Below are 25515 nucleotides of genomic sequence, written 5' to 3'. Positions count from 1 at the left end.
TCTCTTGGCAACAGTAGCAATGCTTCTGGTTGTCATGTTTTATGCAATTAAACTCTCCCATTATATTCCACTTCAAAACTTATTTCATGTAAGTGTTCTAGTAGCTGTTGTATCCAGCTATTAACCTATATAATTACTTTCTACAGTATTTTTAATCAAAATTATTTTCCTAAATGTAAAAAAAATGGATTTTTTTGAGAATCTAACAATGAATTTTGAATGGAAAAAATTCAGAATGTACTGAAAGTTTTTGTCAGTGCCAAAGAGAGAGGAGGGAGACTTCGATCTGACCACATTAACCAGGATTGACATTTTTTCCTCTGCTTTTCATATACCTAGCACAAGAAAATCTGGAGCACTAGTAGACTGTGTGTATGGAGGATATGGCCAACCAGCTTGTTGGTGTAGAAAAACCAGTACATATGGAATTACTCTTCTGCCATAGCTCTGCAGACCCTAGATGAGTGAGTCTTGGCAGGAATAGAAAATCTTACAGGCTACTAACCACACATGAGCTGTATTTCTGTAGGAGCTGAGCTCAGAGTGGTGAACCTTGTGGTGTGTAGCATCCTGAAGGGAATGACTCAGCCTAAGTCGGGGGCTGGCTCAACAGACATTGTTCATTCATTTTTCAAAAAATGAACATGCCAGGAACTTGCTAGGAATAGAGGGTGGAGGGGGAGGAGGATGGATATAGGTTATTATGATAAGCCAAAGCTGTCATGGAAAGTTAACATGATACAGCAAAAGTAGGAACTGTGCATTTGATTGAGTCAGGAGTGTAAGTGAGGTAGAATCAGAGAAAGTTTCCCTGAAAAAGTTGTTGGAGCTGAGATATAAAACCTTGCTATTCAAAACATGGTCCATGGTGTATTTGATCATCACCTGGGAGCATCTTAGATCTATGCAGAGTCTTGGGTTTCATCCCAGGCCTATTGAGTCAGACTCTGCATGGTACAATCCCCAGGTGACTTATGTGTACATTGAAATTTGAGAAGTGCTGGTCTAAAGCTTCAGTAAGAGTTGATGTGAGGGCATTAAGGACTACAGGCATGTTCTAGGCCAAGGGTGTTGTACATGCAGAGACTTTTGGGGACCTTGGTATGCTCTAGGGACTGAAAAGATGGCTGGAGCGAAGGGATGGGTGGGAGAATGTGGTGTCTGGGCAACCAAGAGAGGGGTGTTTCCAAGAAGATAGTTTTCAGCAATGTTGACACTCCTAAGAGAAGAATGTTTTAAATGATGAATTTGGCAGAAGTCTTTGATTACCTTTTGGAAAACATTTCAATGGACTAATACAGGTGCAAGCCAGTATGAAGTGGTTTGAACAGTGAGTAGAGGGGGCAGGGTGAGCAAAGAAACAGCTCAGTTCAGTTCAGTTCAGTTCAGTTGCTCAGTCATGTCCGACTCTTTGCAACCCCGTGGACTGCAGTGCACCAGGCTTCCCTGTCTATCACCAACTCCTGGAGCTTATTCAAACTCATGTCCATTGCGTCGGTGTTGCCATCTAACCATCTCATCCTCTGTCATCCCCTTCTCCTCCCACCTTCAACCTTTCCCAGTATCAGGGTCTTTTCCAATGAGTCAGTTCTTCACACAGGTGGCCAAAGTACTGGAGTTTCAGCTTCAGCATCAGTCTTTCCAATGGATATTCAGGACTGATTTCCTTTAGCATGGACTAGTTGGATCTCCTTCTTGTCCAAGGGACTCTCAAGAGTCTTCTCCAACACCACATTTCAAAAGCATCAATTCTTTGGCACTCAGCCTTCTTTATAGTTCAAATCTCACATTCATACATGACTACTGGAAAATCCATAGCTTTGACTAGACAGACCTTTGTTGGCAAAGTAATGTCTTTTTAATAAGCTGTCTAGGTTGGCCATAACTTTTCTTTCGAGGAGGAAGCATCTTTTAATTTCATGGCTGCAGTCACCATCTGCAGTGATTTTGGAGCCCAAAAATAAAGTTTGTCACTGTTTCAATTGTTTCCTCATCTATTTGCCATGAAGTGATGGGACCAGATGCCATGATCTTGGTTTTCTGAATGTTCAGAAAACATTCAGAAGGAGACAGCTAGAATATATTAATTTTTTACTCAATATATGTGTTGTGCATCTATTATATACCAAGCAATGAGAATACACAGATGAAAGACAGTCCAGTAATAGTGATAAATACCTATGGGAGGTATGCTATGGGAGTACATCAGTAGAGTAGATTTAACTACTCAGTAGAGTAGATTTAACTATTTAAGAAGTGTTAGTGTGTACATGTGTGTAAGTGCTAGAAAATTAGAGTGTGTGTGCTCAGTTGTATCTGACTTTTTGTGGCCCCATGGACTATAGCCCGCCAGTCTCTGTCCATGTGATTTCCCAGGCAAGAATACTGGAATGGGTTGCCATTTCCTTCTCTGGGGGTCTTCCTGACCCAGGGATCGAACCCGTATCTCCTGCATTGGCAGGTCGATTCTCTACCATTGATATACCAGAGAAGCCCAGAAAATTAGGGTGGGGGACAGAAAACTTAAATCAGAGATAACTTCCCAGAATAGGTTGAAATTTGAGCTGATTCTTTAAGGATTTGCCTGCCATTATGGAAAACACACAGTTCAGTATGTGTATGGGTGAGAAGGCTTGAAAGGGGATGGCGAATTCAGGGAACCATGAACATTCCTGCTTGGCTGTGGGGAACAGTAGCCGACTCTTGGGGCTGAGGAATAGCATGAGTTGAGTCAGGAGAGAAAAGATGAGGGTGGATCATGAATGATCTTGAATGCCATTTGAAGGTGTTTGGATTCACCCTAATAATTTTTGGCAAACCGCTGAAAAATTTTAAGCAGGAGAGTGGCAAGAGCAACTTTGGGTTTTAGGACAGTTACTCTAGAGACATGGTAAAGGAGAGGTTAGAGGGAGGTGAGACTGGAGGCATGAACATTAGGAGGCAAGTGCAATAGTGACCCAGATGCTGGGTGGGATGTGTTTGATCTCCAGCAGTAACATGGAGGGGAATAAAGAGAGGACTGACCATGAGAAAGAATGACTGAAGAGAAAGAGTTAAAATTCTGTTTACTGATTAGACAAGGGGGAGAGGCAGGAATATAGCAAATCTCCCAAGTGTGAAGCTCCTAGGTGGGGGATGGCACTGAGAGCCAGGGCTTGGGTATGGAGGATCCAGGCAGAAGTACAGATCTAAGAACCTTTAACTGAGTAAGTCAGGTCCCACGGGATGATCCCGAACTGGCTCTCCATACCAAATACGGTAACGATTTTGATAGATGATCGGCAGTAATCTTATCTCATTCATCCGGAGGAGTCATTAGACAGCTGTTTGAATAATGCTGATTATTTGGTAAATACCGTAACTGAAACATAAAGCAGATAAAGTGGGTTGCATTTAATGGCGATAAGTAGCCGCGTGCTCTGGTGGTGTCGTGGCTTCCTCTTTAAGAACTTCCTGCTTACTCCTCTGGGTATGTGTTTCGTGCGAATAAATTTTCATGATTCTTAACCACTCTTTTTATAAAGTTACTGAATCTAGTTCATATTCTCTTTGACTCATGATGGCGTTAAAAATATTTTTGAACTTTATGATATATTTGAATATGAATTCTCCTGGACCATTTTCCCCATGGTAATTTGTTAAAAATACAGTCATTTTCAAAATGACTTAAATTGCTTTAAATTGAGGTATAGTTTATTTATGATATTGTGTTAGTTTCTGGTGTACAGCAAAGTGATATATTTACATATTATATATTTTTTCAGATTCTTTTCCCTTATAGGTTATTTAAAAATATTGAGTATAGTTCTCTGTACTGTACAGTAGGTCCTTCTTAGTTATCAAGTCATGGTTATTATCCTTTGGCTTCTGAGTTTCTTCTACCAGAAAAATGAGGAGCAAAACACCCATACCTTTCTACACTATAAACATATAAAAATGTAGAAAAGAAAAATATAGTATGTCTATCAAACAGTAATACATGGCATCTTCAGTTATTTATAATGAAGTGTTTGTTACTGATTTTCTACTTGTAAGCTCTCTGTCCTGAATGCCAGAGACATGGGTTTGATCCCTGTGTCAGGAGGATCCCCTGGAGTAGGAAGTGGCAACCTGCTCCAGTATTCTTGCCTGGAAAAGTCCATGGACAGAAAAGCCTGGTGGGCTACAGTCCATGGGGTCACAAAGAATTGGACACAACTGAATGACTGCGCACACACACTTTCATCTATTTATTCAATTGCCACCAGCCCTTAGATAGCCTATTAATTAGAGAAACCAGACAGGAGAATTTTCTAAACTTTGAATATAATGGATAGAAAATTATCTTCATTCAGCAGATTTCATTAATTATTTTATGTATGCCTTATACAGGCAGCACTCACCATATTGTCAGCTATCTAAAAGAAGACGAGGTATGACTTCTGTCTTCTGCTGCTGCTGCTGCTAAGTTGCTTCAGTTGTGTCAGACTCTGTGCGACCCCACAGACGGCAGCCCACCACCCGTCCCTGGGATTCTCCAGGCAAGAACACTGGAGTGGGTTGCCGTCTAGAAAGGTACAATTCAGATTTTAGTGGAAGCAGTGGAGGACACAATATGATAATATTGATAATGATAGGTCATTGATTACAGACTATAGATTAAACTCTTTACCAATATTCTCACAGCCACCATATAATATAGCCCAATAAAATTTCTTCATTTTACAGATGAGGAAACTAAGGCTAAAAGAGGCCAAGGAATTTGTCCAAGGTCACACAGTCAGTACACAGAAAAGACTAAACCCAAGTCTGTGTGACCTGATGCCTCACTCATATAGTGCCATATTATATGTTAGCATGGATAATTACACAGTATTACAAATAGCAGAAATGGAAGGAAAATGATAATTGCCTTTAAGAAACAAAATTTGAATTTTTATAGAGATTTAGAACAGGGACAAATTGCATCTATTTGGGAAAGAGGAGGAATGACTTCATTAATTTGCAAATGCAAATTAAAATCAACTAATATAAAGTGCACTGTGTATACCGAGATCACATAGAAAGCTTTCACTCTGTTTTTTGAATGATATAATGAATAATAAATAAAACAGTGGTTCTCAGTACCCAGCTGTGAATATACATTCCTGTTACAATCACAGTTGTCATTAATCATACTAGAATGTTCACATTATGCTAGCTGGTGAGTAGAACCATAAATAAATATAATATTTGCCCTCTAAAAGATGTTCTGTAAAGCTTGCCAGTTTTCTGAATGTAGCTTTGTTAAATGATTGGATGAATTCCTGCCTTAAAATTGCTTCTTTATAGTATTAAAACACAGTGAGGAAGCTAGTCTTATTCAAGTGAGCAAAGCATGAAACATGAGTTATTTTATGTATACAATTAAAACATGACTTTTTACACACAGCTTACTTCTCCTGAACTTGGCACTTGAAGAGTTTTAAGGAGTAGTAGATAAGCTTGTAAAAAAATGTCAAGGGATGGCATTATTTATATCAGGGAGTCAGCAAGCCCAGGAAATAATTTTTCAGAAATTTAAATAATCTAAATAATCCTTTTGATTCTGTGGTGATTTTATGTTTCAAAAACAATGAGGATGGTTATTTGAGGAGTACATTTGGCTTGTTGGTTTGGTTGGTCCTCTGTGTACATTACCATGATACTAAAGTGGTGCTGGTGTATTTGCTTTTGCAGCACATATACTAAAATTCAAAAGACACAGAAAATACTAGAGTGGCCTCCACAAGAGGATAACATGAATTTATTAAATGTGCCATGTGTTTTGGAATATTTTATTTGTAGATAGGGAGGCTCAAGGTGGTAAAGATGTTGCTACTGCTAAGTCGCTTCAGTTGTGTCTGACTCTGTGCGACCCCATAGACGGTAGCTCACCAGGCTCCCCCGTCCCTTAGATTCTCCAGGCAAGAACACTGGAGTGGGTTGCCGTTTCCTTCTCCAATGCATGAAAGTGAGAAGTGAAAGTGAAGTCGCTCAGTCATGTCTGACTCTTAGTGACCCCATGGACTGCAGCCCACCAGGCTCCTCCGTCCATGGGATTTTCCAGGCAAGAGTACTGGAGTGGGGTGCCATTGCCTTTTCCACATAAAGATGTTCAGTCTGTTCAGTTCAGTTCAGTCCAGTTCAGTCGCTCAGTCGTGTTCGACTCTTTGCGACCCCATGAATTGCAGCATGCCAGGCCTCCCTGTCCATCACCAACTCCCGGAGTTCAATCAGACTCACGTCCATCGAGTCAGTGATACCATCCAGCCATCTCATCCTCGGTCCTCCCCTTCTCCTCCTGCCCCCAATCCCTCCCAACATCAAAGTCTTTTCCAATGAGTCTACTCTTTGCATGAGGTGGCCAAAGTACTGGAGCTTCAGCTTTAGCATCATTCCTTCTAAAGAAATCCCAGGGCTGATCTTCAGAATGGACTGGTTGGATCTCCTTGCAGTCCAAGGGACTCTCAAGAGTCTTCTCCAACACCACAGTTCAAAAGCATCAATTCTTCGGCGCTCAGCCTTCTTCACAGTCCAACTCTCACATCCATACCCGACCACTGGAAAAACCATAGCCTTGACTAGACGGGCCTTAGTTGGCAAAGTAATGTCTCTGCTTTTTGATATACTATCTAGGTTGGTCATAACTTTCCTTCCAAGGAGTAAGCGTCTTTTAACTTCATGGCTGCAGTCACCATCTGTAGTGATTTTGGAGCCCCAAAAAATAAAGTCTGACACAGTTTCCACTGTTTCCCCATCTATTTCCCATGAAGTGATGGGACCGGATGCCATGATCTTCATTTTCTGAATGTTGAGCTTTAAGCCAACTTTTTCACTCTCCTCTTTCACTTTCATCAAGAGGCTTTTGAGTTTCTCTTCACTTTCTGCCATAAGGGTGGTGTTATCTGCATATCTGAGGTTATTGATATTTCTCCTGGCAATCTTGATTCCAGCTTGTGTTTCTTCCAGTCCAGTGTTTCTCATGATGTACTCTGCATATAAGTTAAATAAGCAGGGTGACAATATACAGCCTTGACGTACTCCTTTTCCTATTTGGAACCGGTCGGTTGTTCCATGTCCAGTTCTAACTGTTGCTTCCTGATCTGCATACAGATTTCTCAAGAGGCAGGTCAGGTGGTCTGGTATTCCCATCTCTCTCAGAATTTTCCAGTTTATTGTGATCTCCCCAAATAAATCTACAAATTCAAGGTAGTTCCAATAAACATCCCAATAAGATTTGTAATGAAACCAGAAAGTTGATTCATGGCATATATGGAAGAGCAAAGGACCAAAAATACCGAGGGCAATTTTGAACCTCTTTGAAAGCTGGAGAGTCATTAAGCTCTAGGAAAGAGCTTCCCTGGTGGCTCAGGTGGTTAAGAATCTGCCTGTGATGCAGGAGACCCAGGTTTGATCCCTGGGTCAGGAAGATTCACGTGTAGAAGGGAATGGCTATCCATTCCAGTATCCTTGCATGGAGAATTTTTTGGACAGAGGAGCCTGATGGGCTCCAGTCCACAGGGTTGCAAAGTGGGACACAACTGAGCGACTAACACACACACACACACACACACACGCGCGCGCGCGCGCGGTATTGTTACAGGGTGAGACAAAGAGTCCACATAGACAGAACCACACAAATGCAGATGGTTGGTATATGAAAGGCCTGACTCTATGGACCCATGAAGATGAGGTAGCCACTAAATCGACTGTTCAGTAAATGTTGCTGGGACGGCTAGCTATTTGGAAAAAAATAAAATTATGTTCTTACTTTTAACCACAAACAAAATTAATAGCAGACGGGTTAAAGCCTTAAGTGTGAAAAACTATACCTCAACACTTCTAAAAGAAAACAGAGGAACATATTTGTATTTTGGGTAGGCAAGGATTCTTAAGCAAAATATAAAATGTACAAATCATAGAAGGAAAAGTTTAATAAATTTGACTACATTTAAAGCAAAAACATCTGTAAAAAAATATCCCATAAAATAAAAGTGAACCCAGTCCACAGAGTATGGGATGTGTTACACATATAAACAAAGTATTGACATCCATAGTATATCAGGAACACTTTTTTGTTTATTTTACCAACATATAGCTGGATTAAAATGTCGTGTTAATTACTGCTGTATAGCAGAGTGATTCAGTTATGACGTCTATTCTCTCTGTTCCTAATTCTGTTTCTGATTCATAGACAGGTTCATCCGTGTCGTGTTTCAGATTCCACATGTAAGTGATATCGTGTGTTTGTCTTTCTCTTTCTGACTGACTTAGTATGATATTCTTTAGTCACATCCATATTGCTGCAAAAGGCATGGTGTCATTCTCTTTTATGACTGAATAGCACTGTGTGTATGTACCACATCTGATTTATGCATTCATCTGTGAAAGGACATTTAGGTTGCCTCCTTGTCTTAGCTGTTGTGAATCGTGCTGCTATGAACATAAGTGTGCATGTATCTTTTTGAATTATAGTAGTTTTGTCTGGATATATGCCCAGGAGTGGGATTGCCATGTTACATGGTAATTCTATTTTTTTTTTAAATGATGGCCGTTCTGACCAGCGTGAAGTGGTACCTCACTGTAGTTCTGATTTGCAGTTCTCTATATGAGGCACTCTTAAATATTAATTAGAAAAAAGAGAAGTAGACCAACTAAACAGTGGACAGAAGACTTAAATAGGCAATTTGCAACACGTAAAATATGCTCAAGTCATCGGTAATCAAAGAAATGCACAGTAAAATTAAAACTTTGAGAAATCATTTCCTGTCCATTATTTTGTTAAAATTTAAAATGTCTATCAAATATTTTTGACTCTGTAGAAAAGGGGGAGATTTTCTTCTGCTCAGGGAACAGTAGGTAGATCCCACCATTTGGGAGAATATCCGGTAAAACTATGACTCTAGAGAAACTCACCTTCCTGTGTACTAGGCACATTTATAAGAGTGCTTACTATGGAATTCAATGCTAGTTACCAGTACAAAGGATGCATAAATTATGGAATAATCCACCAGTGGAATGCTATTTGGCAGTGAAAATAAGTGAAGCAGACTTACCTGTAGCAAATCCAACAATATTGGTTAACAGCAACTGCTAAAGGGACCTAACAGTACTTTTTATGTGAACTTGAATACATGTAAAAGCAATACTGCTATTTAGGGATGTCAGCTTATGTGATAAAAGCAAAGGGACATAGCTTGGGGTGACAGACACCATATTCGAGATGGTGGCATCCTTTAAGAGGGAGAGGGAGAGTAGACTTTATTTCTTAAGGTGGGGGAGAGGGTTGCTCTATTATTCTTACACCTTTTCACTGAATTTCTTTAAAAGTTGATTACAACTGATTTACAGTGTATGGTAATCTGTGCTGTGCAGCACAGTGATTCAGTTATACATATATATGCATTCCTTTTCCTATTGGTTTCCATTACGGTTTATCATAGGACACTGAATATAGTTCCCTGTGGTATCCAGTAGGACCTTGTGTATCCATTCCATATATGAGTTTGTTTCTGCTGATCGCAAACTCCTGAGCCATTCCTCCCCCACCTTCTTGACAACCACAAGGCTGTTCTCAATGTTTGTGAGTCTGTTTCACAGATAAGTTCTTTTATGTCATATTTTAGATTCCACATATCAATGATATCATGGTATTTGTCTTTCTCTTTTTGACTCAACTTCACTTGGTATTTTCATTGAATTTTAAGAGCAAAGTTGGAACTTAAAAACATCAGTTATTATGAGATGAAAAGAGAAGGATTCCAGATTCATTCAGAAATGTTAGTGTTGCAGTGAGGTTACATCTCTTATTCATGCCTATATTAATTTCACTGGATGGTTGATGTGCATACAGGGAAGGGGCAGCTTTCTGAAAGATGAACAGATGTGGTGTTGGTGTTTTTGTTTTGTTTTTTTTTTTTTTTGAGACATGATGTGAGTGCAACTAAACCAAATGTGGTCTTCCAAATCAAACTTCAGTTTTTGCAAGGTGTGATCCTTTCTTGAATGTAAAACATCTTTTAAAGCAGTACATCACTGTACAGGATAAGCTACTACCTGCCTCAGAATTTAGATTCACACGCACACACACCTTTTTTGAACAGAGTGAGGTATTGCTGTAAATAATGGTTGATTTCTACCCTAGTCATTTCAGCAGTTTGCATAAAATGTTCTTGTTGATTCCATAGGAAAGAGATAATAAGAATAAATTCCTTACTCTGTAGGCCTTTGGGGTATAACAGCAGGATTTACAAGAAATGTAATAACTACGTGTTTTCTCTTTGGAATTTACAGAAAGTTTTATTAGTTTTATATTCATCTAGAATACTGGGAATAGCATTTTTAGTTGTATATTAACTCAGAAGGGAGAGTACTAATTTTAGTTCATGGACTACCTGCTCTCTTTCTCCACTTCCCCTAGATAATTCTGGGTAGTGCTTTATCATTAATTAAGATTTATCTGATACAGTGCACGATTTGAGACTCAGCACAGGGCATATGAAGACAAATATTCCTTTAAGGGATTCATAGCTTATGTTTGCCTAATCATGAAACATGGAAGGATATTTTTGCACAGATTTATTTTTCCTACCTCTATCCTACCTATTCATGGCTTCAAAACTAATAAGCTTCTCTGGAGATGATAGTAAAGATTAAAAACAAAGACAGACAGATTTATGGCCTTGGCTGTCATTTCCAAGGGCACTGAGTTAATCATTCAGATATTCTAGTTGATAGCTGCATTGAGGCAGGGGTGTTTTTCAAGTCTTCTGACAAAAATGAAATTTTCCAATTTGGTTTGAAGAAGAGAAATCAAAACCCTCAGGAAAACATTATCCCCAAAGCCTCTTTTTTCTCTCTTTGAGAAAAAAAAAGATGTATAATTTTTCCCAAGGGATAAACAGAAGGCTTTCTCAGCTCAGCGAATTTAGTCTGGGAGACACAAATTTCACATGACATTCTCTGATCCTATCCTAGAAATATTTTTAAATCAATCCGACTGGATCAGATAAGTATGTTCTTACAAGGATGTATGATACACTGTGCAGATATGAAATAGATGTGGTTTTCTCTTTCAGGATGAACAGCCTTTTCTTCCTAAGAGTGTTAGAAGCCGAGAACGAATCCTGCCTGTGTTGTGGCCTTGTGACAAGCCCATACGGGTGACTCCATAGCTCTGTGTTCCGTTTCTCTGATTAACCCATCCACACCTTGGTTAACACTGGCTTTTGACCTCAAGGCAAGAACCAAAGGCAGAGCAACACTCTGACTCACTTCTGAAATACATCCGTCCTCTCCTGGTCAGGATTCTCAGATGAACTCAGTAACCATCTGAATCCTTTGTGTTGATGGTAAACTCGGTGTAAAGCCTCCCACTCACTGGCCACCACGTCCTCTAGTCTTCCAGGTTTGATAATTCATCAGCCCCAGAAGGAGCTCCAATCCACCGAGCCTCTGCCTTTTTATTGCTCATGTTCTGTGTCTGCGTGCACATCTCTTCTTTGTGGGCTTAGATTCTATAGTCATCATCATAGCCATGTCCTTGCCCCCTTTCTCTCTCCATTGTAGTCACCCCAAAAAACTTCAGCCTGATTAAATTTTTCTGCCAACTCTGTACGCCCAAGCAACTGAACTTGACTAGCCAGCCATGCTGACTGACTTCCCCTTAAATTTACTCATACAAAACTCCAGGAGCTCTCAGTACTGCCTAATCCTAACCCTAACCCTCCCTGTCCTGGGACATCAGTCCTCTCTTTCCGTTTGATCTTTTTCATCAGCACACATTTGTAATGTAGTTCTCATCTTTCAAAAGGAAAACTTCATTTGACCCCTCATCTGTTTCCAAGTCCCATCGCATTGCCCTCCTTTTTGGCAAAACTCCTTAAAAGAAAGGCATACATTCAGTCTTCCTGCTTTCATTTTCCTTTTTCACTTTTCGGAATTCACCCCAGTTCAGCTTTTGCCCCCACCGTTCCACTCCTGTCCAGGTTCCGATGGCTCCGCCACATCAGCCTTTCTATAGGACTTGGTCTTGGTGACCACTCCCTTCTCCTTACTTGGCTTCTAGTCCAGCACCTCTCCTTCTACATGAGCCGCGAGTCTCCTTTCCTCCTCCTTTCTTCCTGCCTTCTAAAGTCTTTGCAGTTATTCTGTTTGGTTCTTAGACTCGTTGCTATAAAGAGTTACATGCCTCACACCCCAACTCCAAGGGAACAGAAGCTTCTGCAAGTGGTACCCTTCCAGACCTTGCCTTATGTACCTCTTCACCTGGCTGTTCATTTATATCCATTGTAAAAACTGGTAAATATATATATTTTCTATGCTGCGTGCTAAGCCACTTCAGTTGTGTCCGACTCTGCAACCCCATCGACTATAGCCTGCCAGTCTTCTCTGTCCATGGGATTTCCCAGGCAAGAATACTGGAGTGGGTTGCTCTTCCTTTCCCCAAGGAATCTTCCTGGACCAGGGATCAAACCTGGGTCTCCTGTATTGTAGGCAGATTCTTTATGACTAGCACCACCTGGGAAGCCCATATATATTTTGATAATTCCCAAATTTACATCTTTAGCCCCAGGCTCTCCACAGAAATCTAGATTCATGTATTTCCAGTTATATCCATGACTTTTCCCTTTGGAAATCACATAAGCATCTCAAACTTAACATGCCCCAAATTTATTCTCTACCTTTCTTCCCATTAAAAAATGCATCATCAGTGGAGTTAAATCATAATGTAACACCTTACCCAGTTTTATGTTTCTTTATAACCCTTGTTACTACCTGAGATTACATCACATATCTATATATTTACCCACTGGAATATAAGCCCATGTCAACAGGGTCTCTTTTGTTCATTCACTTCTTGCATTAGGCAGAGTAATGGTCCAGAAAGATGTCCACGTCCTCGTCCCCAGCATCTGTCAATGTCTTTCTTTACATGGCTTCCCAGGTGGCGCTAGTGGTAAAGAACCTACCTGCCAATTCAGGAGACAGAAGAGATGCCAGTTCGATCACTGGGTAGGGAAGATCCCCTGGAGGAGGGGATGGCAACCACTCCAGTATTCTTGTGTGGAGAATCCCATGGAACCTGGGAGGAACCTGGTGGCCTGTGGCCTACGGAGCCGCTAAGAGTCAGACACAACTGAAGCCGCTGAGCATCCAAGCAGGCATGCACATGGCAAAGGGGCTTTGCAAATACGATCAAGTTAAGGATCTTGGGATGGGAGATTATCCCAGATTATGGTCCAGTGCAATCACAATGGTCCTTAGAGGGTGAAAAGGGAGGCATGGGAGGTAGAGAAGTGGAGGTCAGAGTGATGGAGCCTAGAGCTACAAGTGGCAGCATCCTCAAGGAGCTGGAAAGGGCAAGGATAGATTGCCCCCAGAACCACCAGAAGGAACTCTGGGGGGAACTCTGCTGACACCTTGACTTTAGCCCCATAAAATCGATCTGGACCTTCAGAACTTTAAGAGAGTAAATCTGTGTTGTTTTAAGCCACTAAACTTGTGAGTAATTTAAGTCATGGTAGGAAACTAATATACTCCTATATCTAATTCCTAATATACTCCTATATCTAGTTCCTAATATCTTTGGCGTCTAGAATTTTCCAGACCCATACGTGCTAAAATAAAACAATCTTATTTGAATAAATGGTATATCTTCATTGTTTTAGATACCATATAAAGATAATTGGAGTTTCTAATCTTGATTCTGAATGTTCTCATTGAAAATAAATGATCCATTCTTTCTTTGAAAAGTAGTCTTTGCTTTTATTTTTGTCTAGGCAAAAGATATTTTTTGTTATCCTAGTCTATTTCAGGCAGGCATTTTATGAGAGAGAGTAGTGTGTGTGTAGTGACTTAAAAACTCTCAGAATGTCAGGAATGGAAAGGACTTTTAAAGGGCATTCAGTTTGAATTTCCTGATCTGATGTTTGTATATTTCTCACAATATCCCTGACAAGTGACCATCCCAAGTCTATTTTTGAACCTTCAATGATGGGAAACTTACTTTAGCTGGAGGGGTCAAGACCACTTTTAGATAGACTGTTCTCGCTTTGTTTTATTTTCTACTTACAGAATTAAAGCAAAACTAGACATGTTAATAATAAGCCCAAACGGACTTATTTTAGGGCTTCCCAGGTGGCGCAGGAGAAAAGAATCTGCCTGCAATAGGGGAGACTTGGGTTCAATCCCTGTGTTGGGAAGATCCCCTGGAAAAGGGAAAGGCTACCCACTCCAGTATTCTGGCCTAGAGAATTCCATGGACTGTATAGTCCCTGGGGTTACAAAGAGTCGGACATGACTGAGCAACGTTCACTTTCACTTTACATGTGAAGTGCCTCCTTTTGCATTCATGCTTGTCACAAAATCCTTATGCTATATCACCAGAAACCATCAAATATGCTTTCAAGGGATAAAAATCAAGCAGTGATTTTCAGGTAAGTGATGAATGCTTATATTGCTCCCTCATTGTGCCTGTGTGTGTGTGTGTGTGTGTGCGCGCGCGCGTGCGTGTGCGTGTGTGCATGCGTACGTGTATGTGTGTGTGTGCTCATGTCTGACTGCTTATGACCCCATGAACTGTAGCCCACCAAGCTCCTGTGTCTGTGGAATTTTCCAGGAGTGGGTTGCTATTCCCTTCTCCAGCAGATCTTCCAGACCCAGGGATCTAACCCGCATCTCTTGTATCTCCTGCACTGGCTGGTGGATTCTTTACCAGCTGTGCCACCTGGGAAGAGACTGTACTTTTAGGAGGCGTTTAAGACTAATTTTTAGTAGAGAATGGTATTATCTTAACTTTAAGTTTTTGCTTCTCTTCAAATACTGTCAAATTATTAATATTTACATTTTGTTGATGGCTCCTCAGATGTAGGACAGTCAGTTGAATTTAGTTTAGCAAATGTTGAGCCCAGTCTGCGTCTCATACTCTATGCTAGGCACCTTAGGAAGAAAAATGACCCAGTTATGTCTCCCAGAGAGCGACCCTCATAATCTGCTAGGGAATATAGACACGAAAACACAAATAGAACAAGAAGTGATAAGTGCTCTACTGATGGCACAAAGACTTATGAGAGTGTATGGCGTTAGAAACGTTCTAATTTCATTCTTTCCCATGTAGCTATCCAGTTCCCCAGCACCACTTATTGAAGAGACTGTCTTTTCTCCATTGCGTATTCTTGCCTTCTTTGTCATAGATTAACTGACCATAGGTTATACGTTTATTTCTGGGCATCTGTCCTGTTCCATTGATCTATATTTCTGTGTCTGTGCCAGGACCATACTGTCTTGATTACTGTAGCTTTTTGGTATGATCTGAAGTCAGGGAGCCTGATTCCTCCAGCTCCATTTTTCTTTCCCAAGATTGCTTTGGCTATTCAGAGTCTTATGTGTTTCCATACAAATTAAAAATTTTTTTGTTCTAATTCTGTGAAAAATGCCATTGGTAGTTTCATAGGGATTATATTAAATCTGTAGATTCCTTTGGGTAGTATGTCCATTTTAACAATATTGATCCATCTAAAAATAGATATGAAAAGATATCTTTTCATCTGTTTCTGTCATCTTCAATTTCTTTTATCAGCATCCTAAAGTTTTCGGAGTATGGTACAGGTCTTTTGCCTCATTCAGTTCAGTTTAGTTCAGTCGCTCAGTCGTGTCCTACTCTTTGCGGCCCCGTGAATCACAGCACTCCAGGCCTTCCTGTCCATCACCAACTCCCGGAGTTCACTCAGACTCAGGTCCATCGAGTCAGTGATGCCATCCATCCATCTCATCCTCTGTCGTCCCCTTCTCCTCCTGCCCCCAATCCCTCCCAGCAGCAGAGTCTTTTCCAATGAGTCAACTCTTTGCATGAGGTGGCCAAAGTACTGGAGTTTCAGCTTTAGCATCATTCCTTCCAAAGAGATCCCAGGGTTGATCTTGCAGTCCAAGGGACTCTCAAGAGTCTTCTCCAACACCACAGTTCAAAAGCATCAATTCTTCGGCGCTCAGCCTTCTTCACAGTCCAACTCTCACATCCATACATGACCACAGGAAAAACCACAGCTTTGACTAGACGGACCTTTGTTGGCAAAGTAATGTCTCTGCTTTTCAGTATGCTATCTAGGTTGGTCATAACGTTCCTTCCAAGGAGTAAGCGTCTTTTAATTGCCTCATTAGGTAGGTTTATTCCTAGGCATTTTATTCTTTTTGAAGTAATGGTAAATGGGATTGCTTCCTTAATTTCTCTTTCTGATCTTTCCTTGTTAGTGTATAGAAAGGGAAGAGATATCTGTATGTTAAGTTTTTATCCTGAAACTTTACCAAATTCACTGATGAACTCTAGTAGGTTTCCAGTAGCATCTTGAGGATTATCAACGTATAGAATCATGTTGGTCTTCCCTGGTAGCTCAGACAGTAAAGAATCTTCCTGCAATGCAGGAGACCCGGGTTCAATCCCTGGGTTGAGAAGATCCCCTGGAGAAGGGAATGGCTACCCACTCCAGTATTCTTGCCTGGAGAATCCCATGGATAAAGGAGCCTGGTGGGCTACAGCCTGTGAGGTCGCAAAGAGTCAGACATGACTGAGTGTCTTAACACTTCACACACAGTATCATATCACCTGCAAACTATGACTGTTTTATTTCTTTTCTAATTTAGATTCCTTTTATTTCTTTTTCTTCCCTGATTGGCATGGCTAGATCTTCCAAAACTATGTTGAATTAAAGTGGCAAGAGTGGACATCTTCATCTTGTTCTTGATTTTAGAGGAAATGCTTTCAGTTTTTCACCATTGAGTATGATGTCAGTTGTAGGTTTGCCATATATGGCCTTTAATATGTTGAGGTAGGTTCCGTCTATGACCACATCGTGGAGAGTTGTTGTTTTTTAATCATTAATGGATGTTGGGTTTTGGCAAAAGCTTTTTCTACATCTATTGAGAGGATCGTGTGGTTTTTATTATTCATTTGTTAATGTGGTATATCACACTGATTGACTTGCGGACATGGAAAAGTCCTTGCATCCCTAGGATAAAGCCCACTTGATCATGGTAGATGATCCTTTAAACGTATCGTTGGATTTGCTTTGCTATCATTTTGTTGAGAATTTTTGCATCTGTGTTCAGTGATATTGCCCTGTAATTTTCTTTATTTGTGGTATCTTTGTCTGGTTTTGCCTCCCTGGTGGCTCAGCTGCTAAAGAATCCGCCTGCAATGAGGGAGACCTGGGTTCAGTCACTGGGTTGGGAAGATCCCCTGGAGAAGAGAACAGCTACCCACTCCAGTGTTCTGGCCAGGAGAATTCCACGGGGTCGCAAAGAGTCGGACATGACTGAGCGACTTCCACTTCAACAGTTTGTCTGGTTTTGGAATCAGGATGATTGTGGCCTCATAGAATAAGTGTGGGAGTGTTTCTTCTTTTGCAGTTTTTTGGAATAGTTTCAGAGGGATAGATGTTTCCTGTTTTCCAAATATTTGATAGACTTTAGCTATGATGCCGTCTGGTCCTGGACTTTAGTTAGGAATTTTTAAAATCACAGTTTCACTTTCAGTACTTGTGATTTGTCGGTTCATACTTTCTGTTTCTTCCTAATTCAGTCTTGGAAGATTGTACCTTTCTAAGAATTTGTCCATTTCTTCTAGGTTGTCCACTTTATTGGCATATAGTTGTTTGTAGTAGTCTCTTATGGTTCTTTGTATTTCTGTGGTGTCAATTGTATTTTTGTCAGTTTAATTAATGTCTTGGTCTTGGTGTGTTCCTCCTTGGGTTTATCTATTAATATATGGGACTCTCTGCACTTCCTGAATTGTGTGACTGTTTCCGTTCCCAAGTTAAGTTTTTGCCTATTATCTCTTCAAATATTTTCAGACCCTTTCTCTCTTCTTCTAGGACCCCTATAAGGGGAATGTTGGTGCATTTAATGTTGTTCCAGAGGTTCTGAGAGTGTCCTCATTTCTTTTCATTCTTTATTCTGTTCCATGGCAGTGTTTCCACCCATCTGTCTTTCAGCTCACTTATTTCTTCTTTTGCTTCATTTATTGTGCCATTGATTCCATGTAGTGTATTTTTCATTTCAGTTATTGTATAGTTCAACTGTTTGTTGTTTATATTTTCTTGCTCTTTATATTTTCTTGTATCTTCTTGGCCTGCGCCCCCATTCTTTTTCTGATATCATGGATCATCTTTACTCTCATTATTCTGAGTTCTTTTTTAGGTAGTTTGCCTATCTCCCCTCTGTGTTAATTGTTCTTCTGGGGTTTTATTTTGTTCCTTCGTCTGGAGCATATTTCTCCGTCGTCTTACTTTGTCTAACTCTCTATGATTGCAATTTCTGTTTCACAGACTGAAAGATTGTAGTTCCTCTTGCTTCTGGTATCTGCCTCCTGCTGGGTGTGTCTGGTCTAAGAGTTTTGTGCAGGTTTCCCAGTGGGAGGGCTGTGTCATGGTGTGTGTTTAGAGGTGGCTGTACATTCAGGACAACTTTAGGTAGTGTGTCTACTGATGGGTGGGGCTCCCTCCACTGGGAGGTGTTCCCAAGGCGTTCCCACCTTGTTGTTTGTCATGAGGTGTTCCAACACTGGAGCCTGTTGGCTGTGTTCTTAGTGTGAAAGTGGCAACCTCAAGGAGAGCTCATGTCGGTGAATATTCCCCAGCCTCTCTGCCATTAGTGTCCTTGACCCTACAGTGAGCCACAGCCCCAGCTCCCCAGGAGACCCTCCAAGACTCTTAGGCAGCCTGGCCCAGGCTCCTGTGGAGTCACTACCTTACCCTGGCCCGCAGTGCATTTGAAATCTTATGGGTGCCCTCCAAGAGTGGAGTCTCTGTTTCACCCAGTCCTGTGGAGCTCCTATACTTAAGCTCTTCAAAGTCAGAGGCTCCTCCTCCTGATGCCAGACCTCCAGGTTCGGGAACCTCAAGTGAGGCTCAGAACTCTCCCTCCTGTGGGAATACCTCTGTGGTTTAATTATTTAATTATTACCCACCCAGTGGTTATGGGACTTTATTATTTTGGGAAAGCACCGCTCCTACCACCTTGCTGTGTCTTCCTTTTCATCTTTGAGTGTAGAATATCTTTTCTGATGGGTTTCAGTCTTTTTTTCTCAATGGTTCTTCAGCAGTTGGTTGTAATTTTGGTGTTTTACGAGAGGACTCAAGCCCAAGTCCTTGTAGGCTGCCATCGTCTCCTCCCCTCAGAAGTCAAATAACAGTCGTCTTAATTGACGTGACTTTTAAAATCAAGAATCAGCATTTAACAACCTGTTTAAATGTATAACACCTCATCCTTCAGACAGATACATACAACATACAAACTATATTTCACTGAAAAAAAATCAAGGAAAATTGTGAATTTCCTCCATTCTCTTTTTTAGCCTTTTTTTCCTCTTGTAATTTGCAGTAGTTGAAGATGAAAATTAAATGCAAGTTGGGCGTCTAAAAGAGGAATATTGAAACTGTCTATATATTTTGTATATAATTTTTAAAGTTTGGAAAATATAACTCTTCCCATCTTTTCTGTGGTGTCAAAGACAACAGAAACAACTGTTAGAACTCTACCAGACACGGGTGAAGAGATCTGCGGATATTTCTTGAATCCTTCTTTAATGGCATCAGAATGTCCACCTACAGTCTTGAAAAAGAAAACAGAAGACATAAGTGACCTCCCTTCTGAGAGTCAAAGAAGCATACCGCTTGCTGTGACCGACGCGTTGGAGCATATTATGGAACAGCTCAATGTTTTGACACAGGTGGGTTGGCATGCTTCACACTTAGAGGTAGGATGCGCAAAGTCCTGGCTACAGCAGGCTGCAGAACTGGCAGAGCAGCGGGGACACTTTCTTTCTTAGCAAGCTCAAAGGTGGTAGTCGACAGAGCAGCGCGTGCTCTGCTGAGATGCTCTAGGTCCTGTGGAGACAGGGTCTGAGCCCGTGCGTATGTGAACGTGTGCGCATGCACACACCATCCTCCTTCTGGCATCTGAGGACCAGAAGGGAGGGGAGGAGACAGTGGAGAACTGTTGTGGTACTTCATGCTAGAGATTTGATTCTGAACAGCAATGTTTTGCCCTAAGAATTTTCTGATACAGTGTATTCAGATCTTGGATATTATCAAAGAAATATTTAAGGCCAAAAGAAAAAATGTATTGGGATTAATCATTTCACTTAGAATGAAATATTGGCAATGCTTTTAGTTTTCACATAATTCCCTCTGTCCAGTGTATAACTTCCCTCATTTCAAAGCTTCTTACGGGACACTCTGTTCTGGAGATGAGGTTTTTACATTCCCCTTTTAGATTATTACCCAGTCTTTTTTTTTTTGTTTAATTGATGCTAAATTGTAATTTATTTTTTACTGCACAGGATGACTTTCAGCATTCTTTTTTTTTTTTACCAGACTGTATACATTCTTTTATTAAATTTCATTATATAGTCATGCTTGTAATGAATAATTTTACAGTGAAAAGGAAAGACATAATGGCTTAATCCCTTTCAATTACATTTAAGCAATTTTTTTAATTTATTTTTTTATTGAAGGATAATTGCTTTACTGAATGCCAGTTTACCTTTGCCAAGAAGGAATACTATGAATCTTAACATACCAAAGGTCTTCCAACTCTTGGCCAGGAAATTTAAATGTCATTTAATGGAAGCAGTGTATTAAAATGGATACATCAAAAGTTGTCCTTCCAGCTCTCCTTGGTGTTTCTTTTGAATAAATCTTATCATTCTTTGATAAATAGGATGAGGACACTAATATTTGTCAGAGCAGATGCTGTCCCAAGTTATACAGAAAGAAGCTATGACATGAACTAGAGATGTCGATTACTTTCCCAGAATAAATATTTTGAGTTGAAATAGCTCTTGCATAGAAGTTATCTTGCATAGAAGTTAATGTACAATTAACCCTGGCTGTACATTATAATCGCCCAGGCTATTAAGAATCGTCCAGATGTCCAGTTCTCATCTCCAGAGAATTCAAGGCCTTGGCATGGGTCTTTTAACGTTCCCTTCTGGGTTTAGAGCCAGTAATTAAAAATTTCACCCTTTAGATAACATCTCCGAACCTTGTAGTTAAGGGACATGGATATGGGTCATGACAGGTTGTGGGAACAAGTCTTGTGAGACCTTGGAGTCATAAGATTTGTTCAGTGAAAACTCATAGGAAAATCACCAATTTTTGCTTTGCAGTATTGTGCTGGAGGTGACTTTGTGTTTATCAGACGTCTCTCACCTTTAAAGTGCAGTTTTTCTCTCGACCTCCTGCCAGCCTTAGTTTTGATGGGCCTGTTGCCCAGGGCCCTGGCTCCTCACGTGCGCTGTCACCCTGAGTGGCAGGTCCTCTTGAGGGTCTTTCCATCCTCTGCTCTATCCGCCTTGTGACCCGTTTCACCTTCTTCCCTGATTCAAGGGTAAACGGATCACTTTGAACTTTCTTGAGAGCCTCTACTTTTTTTGCCTTTGAAGGCCTGGCTGCCCTTCAAATACGAGAGAAGTGGGAAGCAGGCACAGCACGCTTGCAAAGTGGGGGCAGTGCGACTCTGTGGGCGAATCCAGCGACATGAACGCGTCAGTGACAGGTGACTTGAGTATCTCCGAACCCTGTGGCAGTGTTTAGAATTCAGTGCAGGTTGGTTTGGGTTGGCCAAAACGTTCAGGCTTTTCTATAAGTTATAAGATGTTACAGAAAAACTCAAACGAGCATTTGGGCCAACCCAACAACATCACTTTCTCATTATAATTTTTCAGACAGTAGGTAACTGGAGTTAACCAGTGTTATAGATGTTGATAATATACATATCGAAAGGTTTTGCTTTTTGCATTGTGATAATTTATGTAAATATCAGGCAAGAAGCTTGGAGCATAGTAGGCACCCAAGAAATATTAGAAAGTATTATGAGCATTGCTGTTAATTTCGATCATTAACAGTATTGCAGTATTGTGCTGGAGGTGACTTTGTATTTATCAGACATCTCTTGCCTTTAAAAGGCAGTTTTTCTCTCAACCTCATGCCAGCTTTAATTTTGATTGGCCTGTTTTCCAGGCCAATCATAACAAATCATAATCTGTAGTATGCAATATGAGAGGAAAAAAACTATTAAATAATAGAAGAAAAAAAAAAGAACAACTGATTACTGTCACAAACTGATAGGGAATCAATTCATTATCTTGAAACTTATTCACTAAAGTAACCATGCATTTATGCTGCTTTTCCTGTATGAATGGAACCAAATAATATATGAGAAGTGTATTTTGTAAACCATCCCAACTAATAAATGGAAATAGAATGTCATTGCCCTCTAAAGAAAGAAGAGACTTACCGAGGGATCTAGCCTGAGTCTTATCAAGCCTTTGGATCCCGTTTCCAATTTATATAAAATACAGAGAGTAAAAGAACAGATTTAACTGTATCTGGAGCACACAGTCCCTAAAATCCAGTCTCGTAGGGAATCTACAGGTCAGATGGCCTGAGCCTGTAAATAGACAAATTCTAAAGAAAATAAAGCAAGGAAGTGGGGAATCTGCAGATTAAATGGATAAGATAAAGTTGTAGTTTCTAGGGATGCATACTTGAAAGATAAAACCATAAAAACATGCAGATTATTATTATAGTGGTCAGGATAGTGGCTGTTACGGGGGAAGGTGCATGCGAGGGACTAGTTCTTGACCTGGTGCTGGTCGCAAGGCTGTTTCTTTCATGAGAATTCATTGATACTTTTTAGTGTGCAATTTCCTGAATCCAGTTTATAGTGAAGTTAAAAAAAAAAAAAAGAACTGAAGCAAAGTAATCAATAATCACAATTTAAAAGTAGTCGTGTGTGTGTGTATAGTCATATACTCACTCACTAGCCGAAGGAGTTAGAATAGCTAAGATTCATAAAGTCCTGTTGTGCCAGGCACCAGCTTAAGCATTTTACATGCCTGATTTCATTCAGTCTTCCTACCAGCTCTGTGAGGTGCTGTTGTCATCTTCTGGGTGCAGAAATGAGTGGCAGTCATTATATTTTCAAGGTAAGCTAGGTATCCAGCTGTCTAGGGTAGTATAGATATGGCCCATATGGATTGATTGTGGCAGAATGGCCAGGGATGCCATTTAAGTAGTCGTGGGGCATGTGGCATTCCGTCCCACCTCCCACGTTCCACATTACCTGGGACACTATTTAACAGCCTCATGTGGCCTCTTCTCTGGCATCGATGCTTCAGAAGATCAGACTTTAGAACTGTCCATAGAGACTGTCATTTATTCCTGTTTCCTTAAATGCTTCCTCTTTTCCCCTTTTCCTCAAACGGCTTGGCAGTGCTTTGCCCTGTGGTGGGGTGCAGAAACAGAGCAAGTTCCGGAGCTCATCTCTGAGCCAACCTCCTGGCAAGAGGGTAGGCATTACAGTTCTGAAAAAGATCAGTGCAGAGATTATCACCATCATTCTCACCACCAGGTCACCAGGCCCTGATGACTCTGTCCTCCTTTTTTTGCAGACTGTTTCAATCTTGGAGCAGCGACTGACTTTGACAGAGGATAAGCTGAAAGACTGCCTTGAAAATCAGCAAAAGCTTTTCAATGCAATCCAACAGAAAATTTGAACAGAAAAGTATGAGCAGAGGCATGAGAAATGAACACATGTACATATACTCAGGAAGGCAGTACCAGCTGCTTCATGCAACACAACCATGTGCGAATTGGCATGGCATTTCTTAAAAGGGTGAGCAACAGAACAAAAGGCAGAAAAGGCATAATTAAGGACCAGTTTAAACATACTAATCAATGTCTAGGACTAATTCAAATCATTACTATTTATGGTTCCACTAATAAAGTGATAAGCATTCAAGTGGCTCTATATTTCCCCCCCATAGTATTTTTTAAATGTTAGTTAATAGTTCAAATCCTGCCAGGAAAATAACCAAATCTTTGGATTTCATTGTTATTTCAAATTGACCATGTCCAGGCAATTCCTTCAACAATTAGTGTACTTCTTTAGTGAACAGTACCCTTAGGGTGAAATAATTCACTTAACTCTAAAATAGCATTGTATGTGCAGAGAATGAATTAATGATCTGACTTGTATTTCTCAGTTTAAAAAATTTACTCTTTCTTACCTATGCCATTTGATGAGAAGATGATCTCACAGACTCTCAAACCACAGAATTTCCACAGCAAGAATACACTTATTTTAATTAGCAACAGCACATACAGGACATATGGCAGGGATTTTGATTTAATTTACAGCATACATAGCTTATTCTTTGACCAACCTGAAAAAAAATGAAGAGTTAGAAATACGTGAAGTGCATATATCTTCTTCCGTAGATGAAGGCACTGAATGTTTTTGGTTATATCCAAATCTATGATATCAGTTTATGAAGATTAAATTAGTGCAGAATCCTCAAAACCCAGAACCATGCAACAGCAATACTTAAAAATATACACCCATGTGTGTTCACATGCTTCAGGAATGTTTAGGGTGATTTTGGTACCTGAATATAAGGACTTTAAAAGAACATTTATTTGCATCGTTGTCTACCTCTTTCTTTTAATTGTGATTTGAAACAAAATGAAAATGAGTAAAACATTCTAAAAGATCTTGGTTATAATTTAAGAATTTTATTTTAAACAAAATAAGAGATTAAATTGGAAAAAAAAAAAAAGAATTTAGCTTGCATTTCTGTTAACCTATATCAAAAACAGAAGGTGGGAGAAGACAGTCCACATTCATGATGCCTGCAGGCATACCCTGGGGAAGATACTATGTTCTGGAAAAGAAAAAAGTCCTATTTACATATGGGTCTATATTGAGAAATATCTCAAAGTGATTTCAATTGTATTTATGAGGTGGTTTTGTTTCATCATCCAGGGTGTTTTAAGTGCCTTTTTATACAATACTAAGTAGGAACTTCTAGACCGTTTCAAGAGTTTATAAGACTAAGTGGCATTGTATTTTTTATAACCTTGTTGAGAAGACTAAGAAATGAAATGTCATACCAATTTTTGTTTACTTTTTTATTCTTCAAACAATAAAGATATTTTACCTTTAAAAAAAAAGTTGTTTCTTTTTAAATGATTAAAATCTAGAAATAATACTAAAATTTCTTATCTAGCTCACTTAACTTTAACCTTCATAACAACCTCTTAGAGAACTTGTCAAAACAGTTCCGGTGCTTTTCCCCGGGCTTATGATTCACTAGGTCTGGTCTGGCAGGGCCACTAATTTGCATCTCTAACAAGCTCACAGGAGATTTGGTGCTATTGGCCTCAGGCCGACAGTTTAGAAACTATTGACCAGCTGTAGCCACTTCCTGCAACATGGTGTTGCCACACACTTTTATGGCCATAGACCTTTATTATAAGTGATATAAAAACAGTGATGACAGAAGTTTGAAAGCCTTAAAACTTTTTCAGGAGGGATATTTTATAACCCTCCTTCCCTCCCCCACACCTTTGTTTATGCTTTTGAGGATTCTTTCCTTTGAATTCCAGCCTCACATTTGTCCTAGCTGCCTATTCGCTGCGTGAGCAACATCTCCACTTGGAAGACCTGGCAGGCCGT

At 40.2% G+C, this 25515-nt stretch overlaps 1 protein-coding gene across 2 annotated transcripts in view; it reads left to right on the top strand.

The window, feature by feature from the left end:
* POC1B (POC1 centriolar protein B) overlaps window positions 1–24647 on the top strand; it is a 107763-nt gene extending 83116 nt beyond the window's left edge. For both annotated transcript variants that reach the window (XM_018047611.1, XM_018047612.1), the window contains 2 exons: window positions 19505–19723; window positions 23450–24647. In XM_018047611.1, coding sequence (XP_017903100.1) covers window positions 19505–19723; window positions 23450–23554 — 324 coding nt within the window. In that variant the 3' untranslated portion in view covers window positions 23555–24647. The remainder of the gene's footprint in view (window positions 1–19504; window positions 19724–23449) is intronic.

This window comes from Capra hircus, chromosome 5, assembly GCF_001704415.2.
Source record: "Capra hircus breed San Clemente chromosome 5, ASM170441v1, whole genome shotgun sequence".
Classification (NCBI taxonomy): domain Eukaryota; kingdom Metazoa; phylum Chordata; class Mammalia; order Artiodactyla; family Bovidae; genus Capra; species Capra hircus.
The sequence above is the reverse complement of the archived record's forward strand: the minus strand, read 5'-3'. Positions and strand labels throughout refer to the sequence as shown.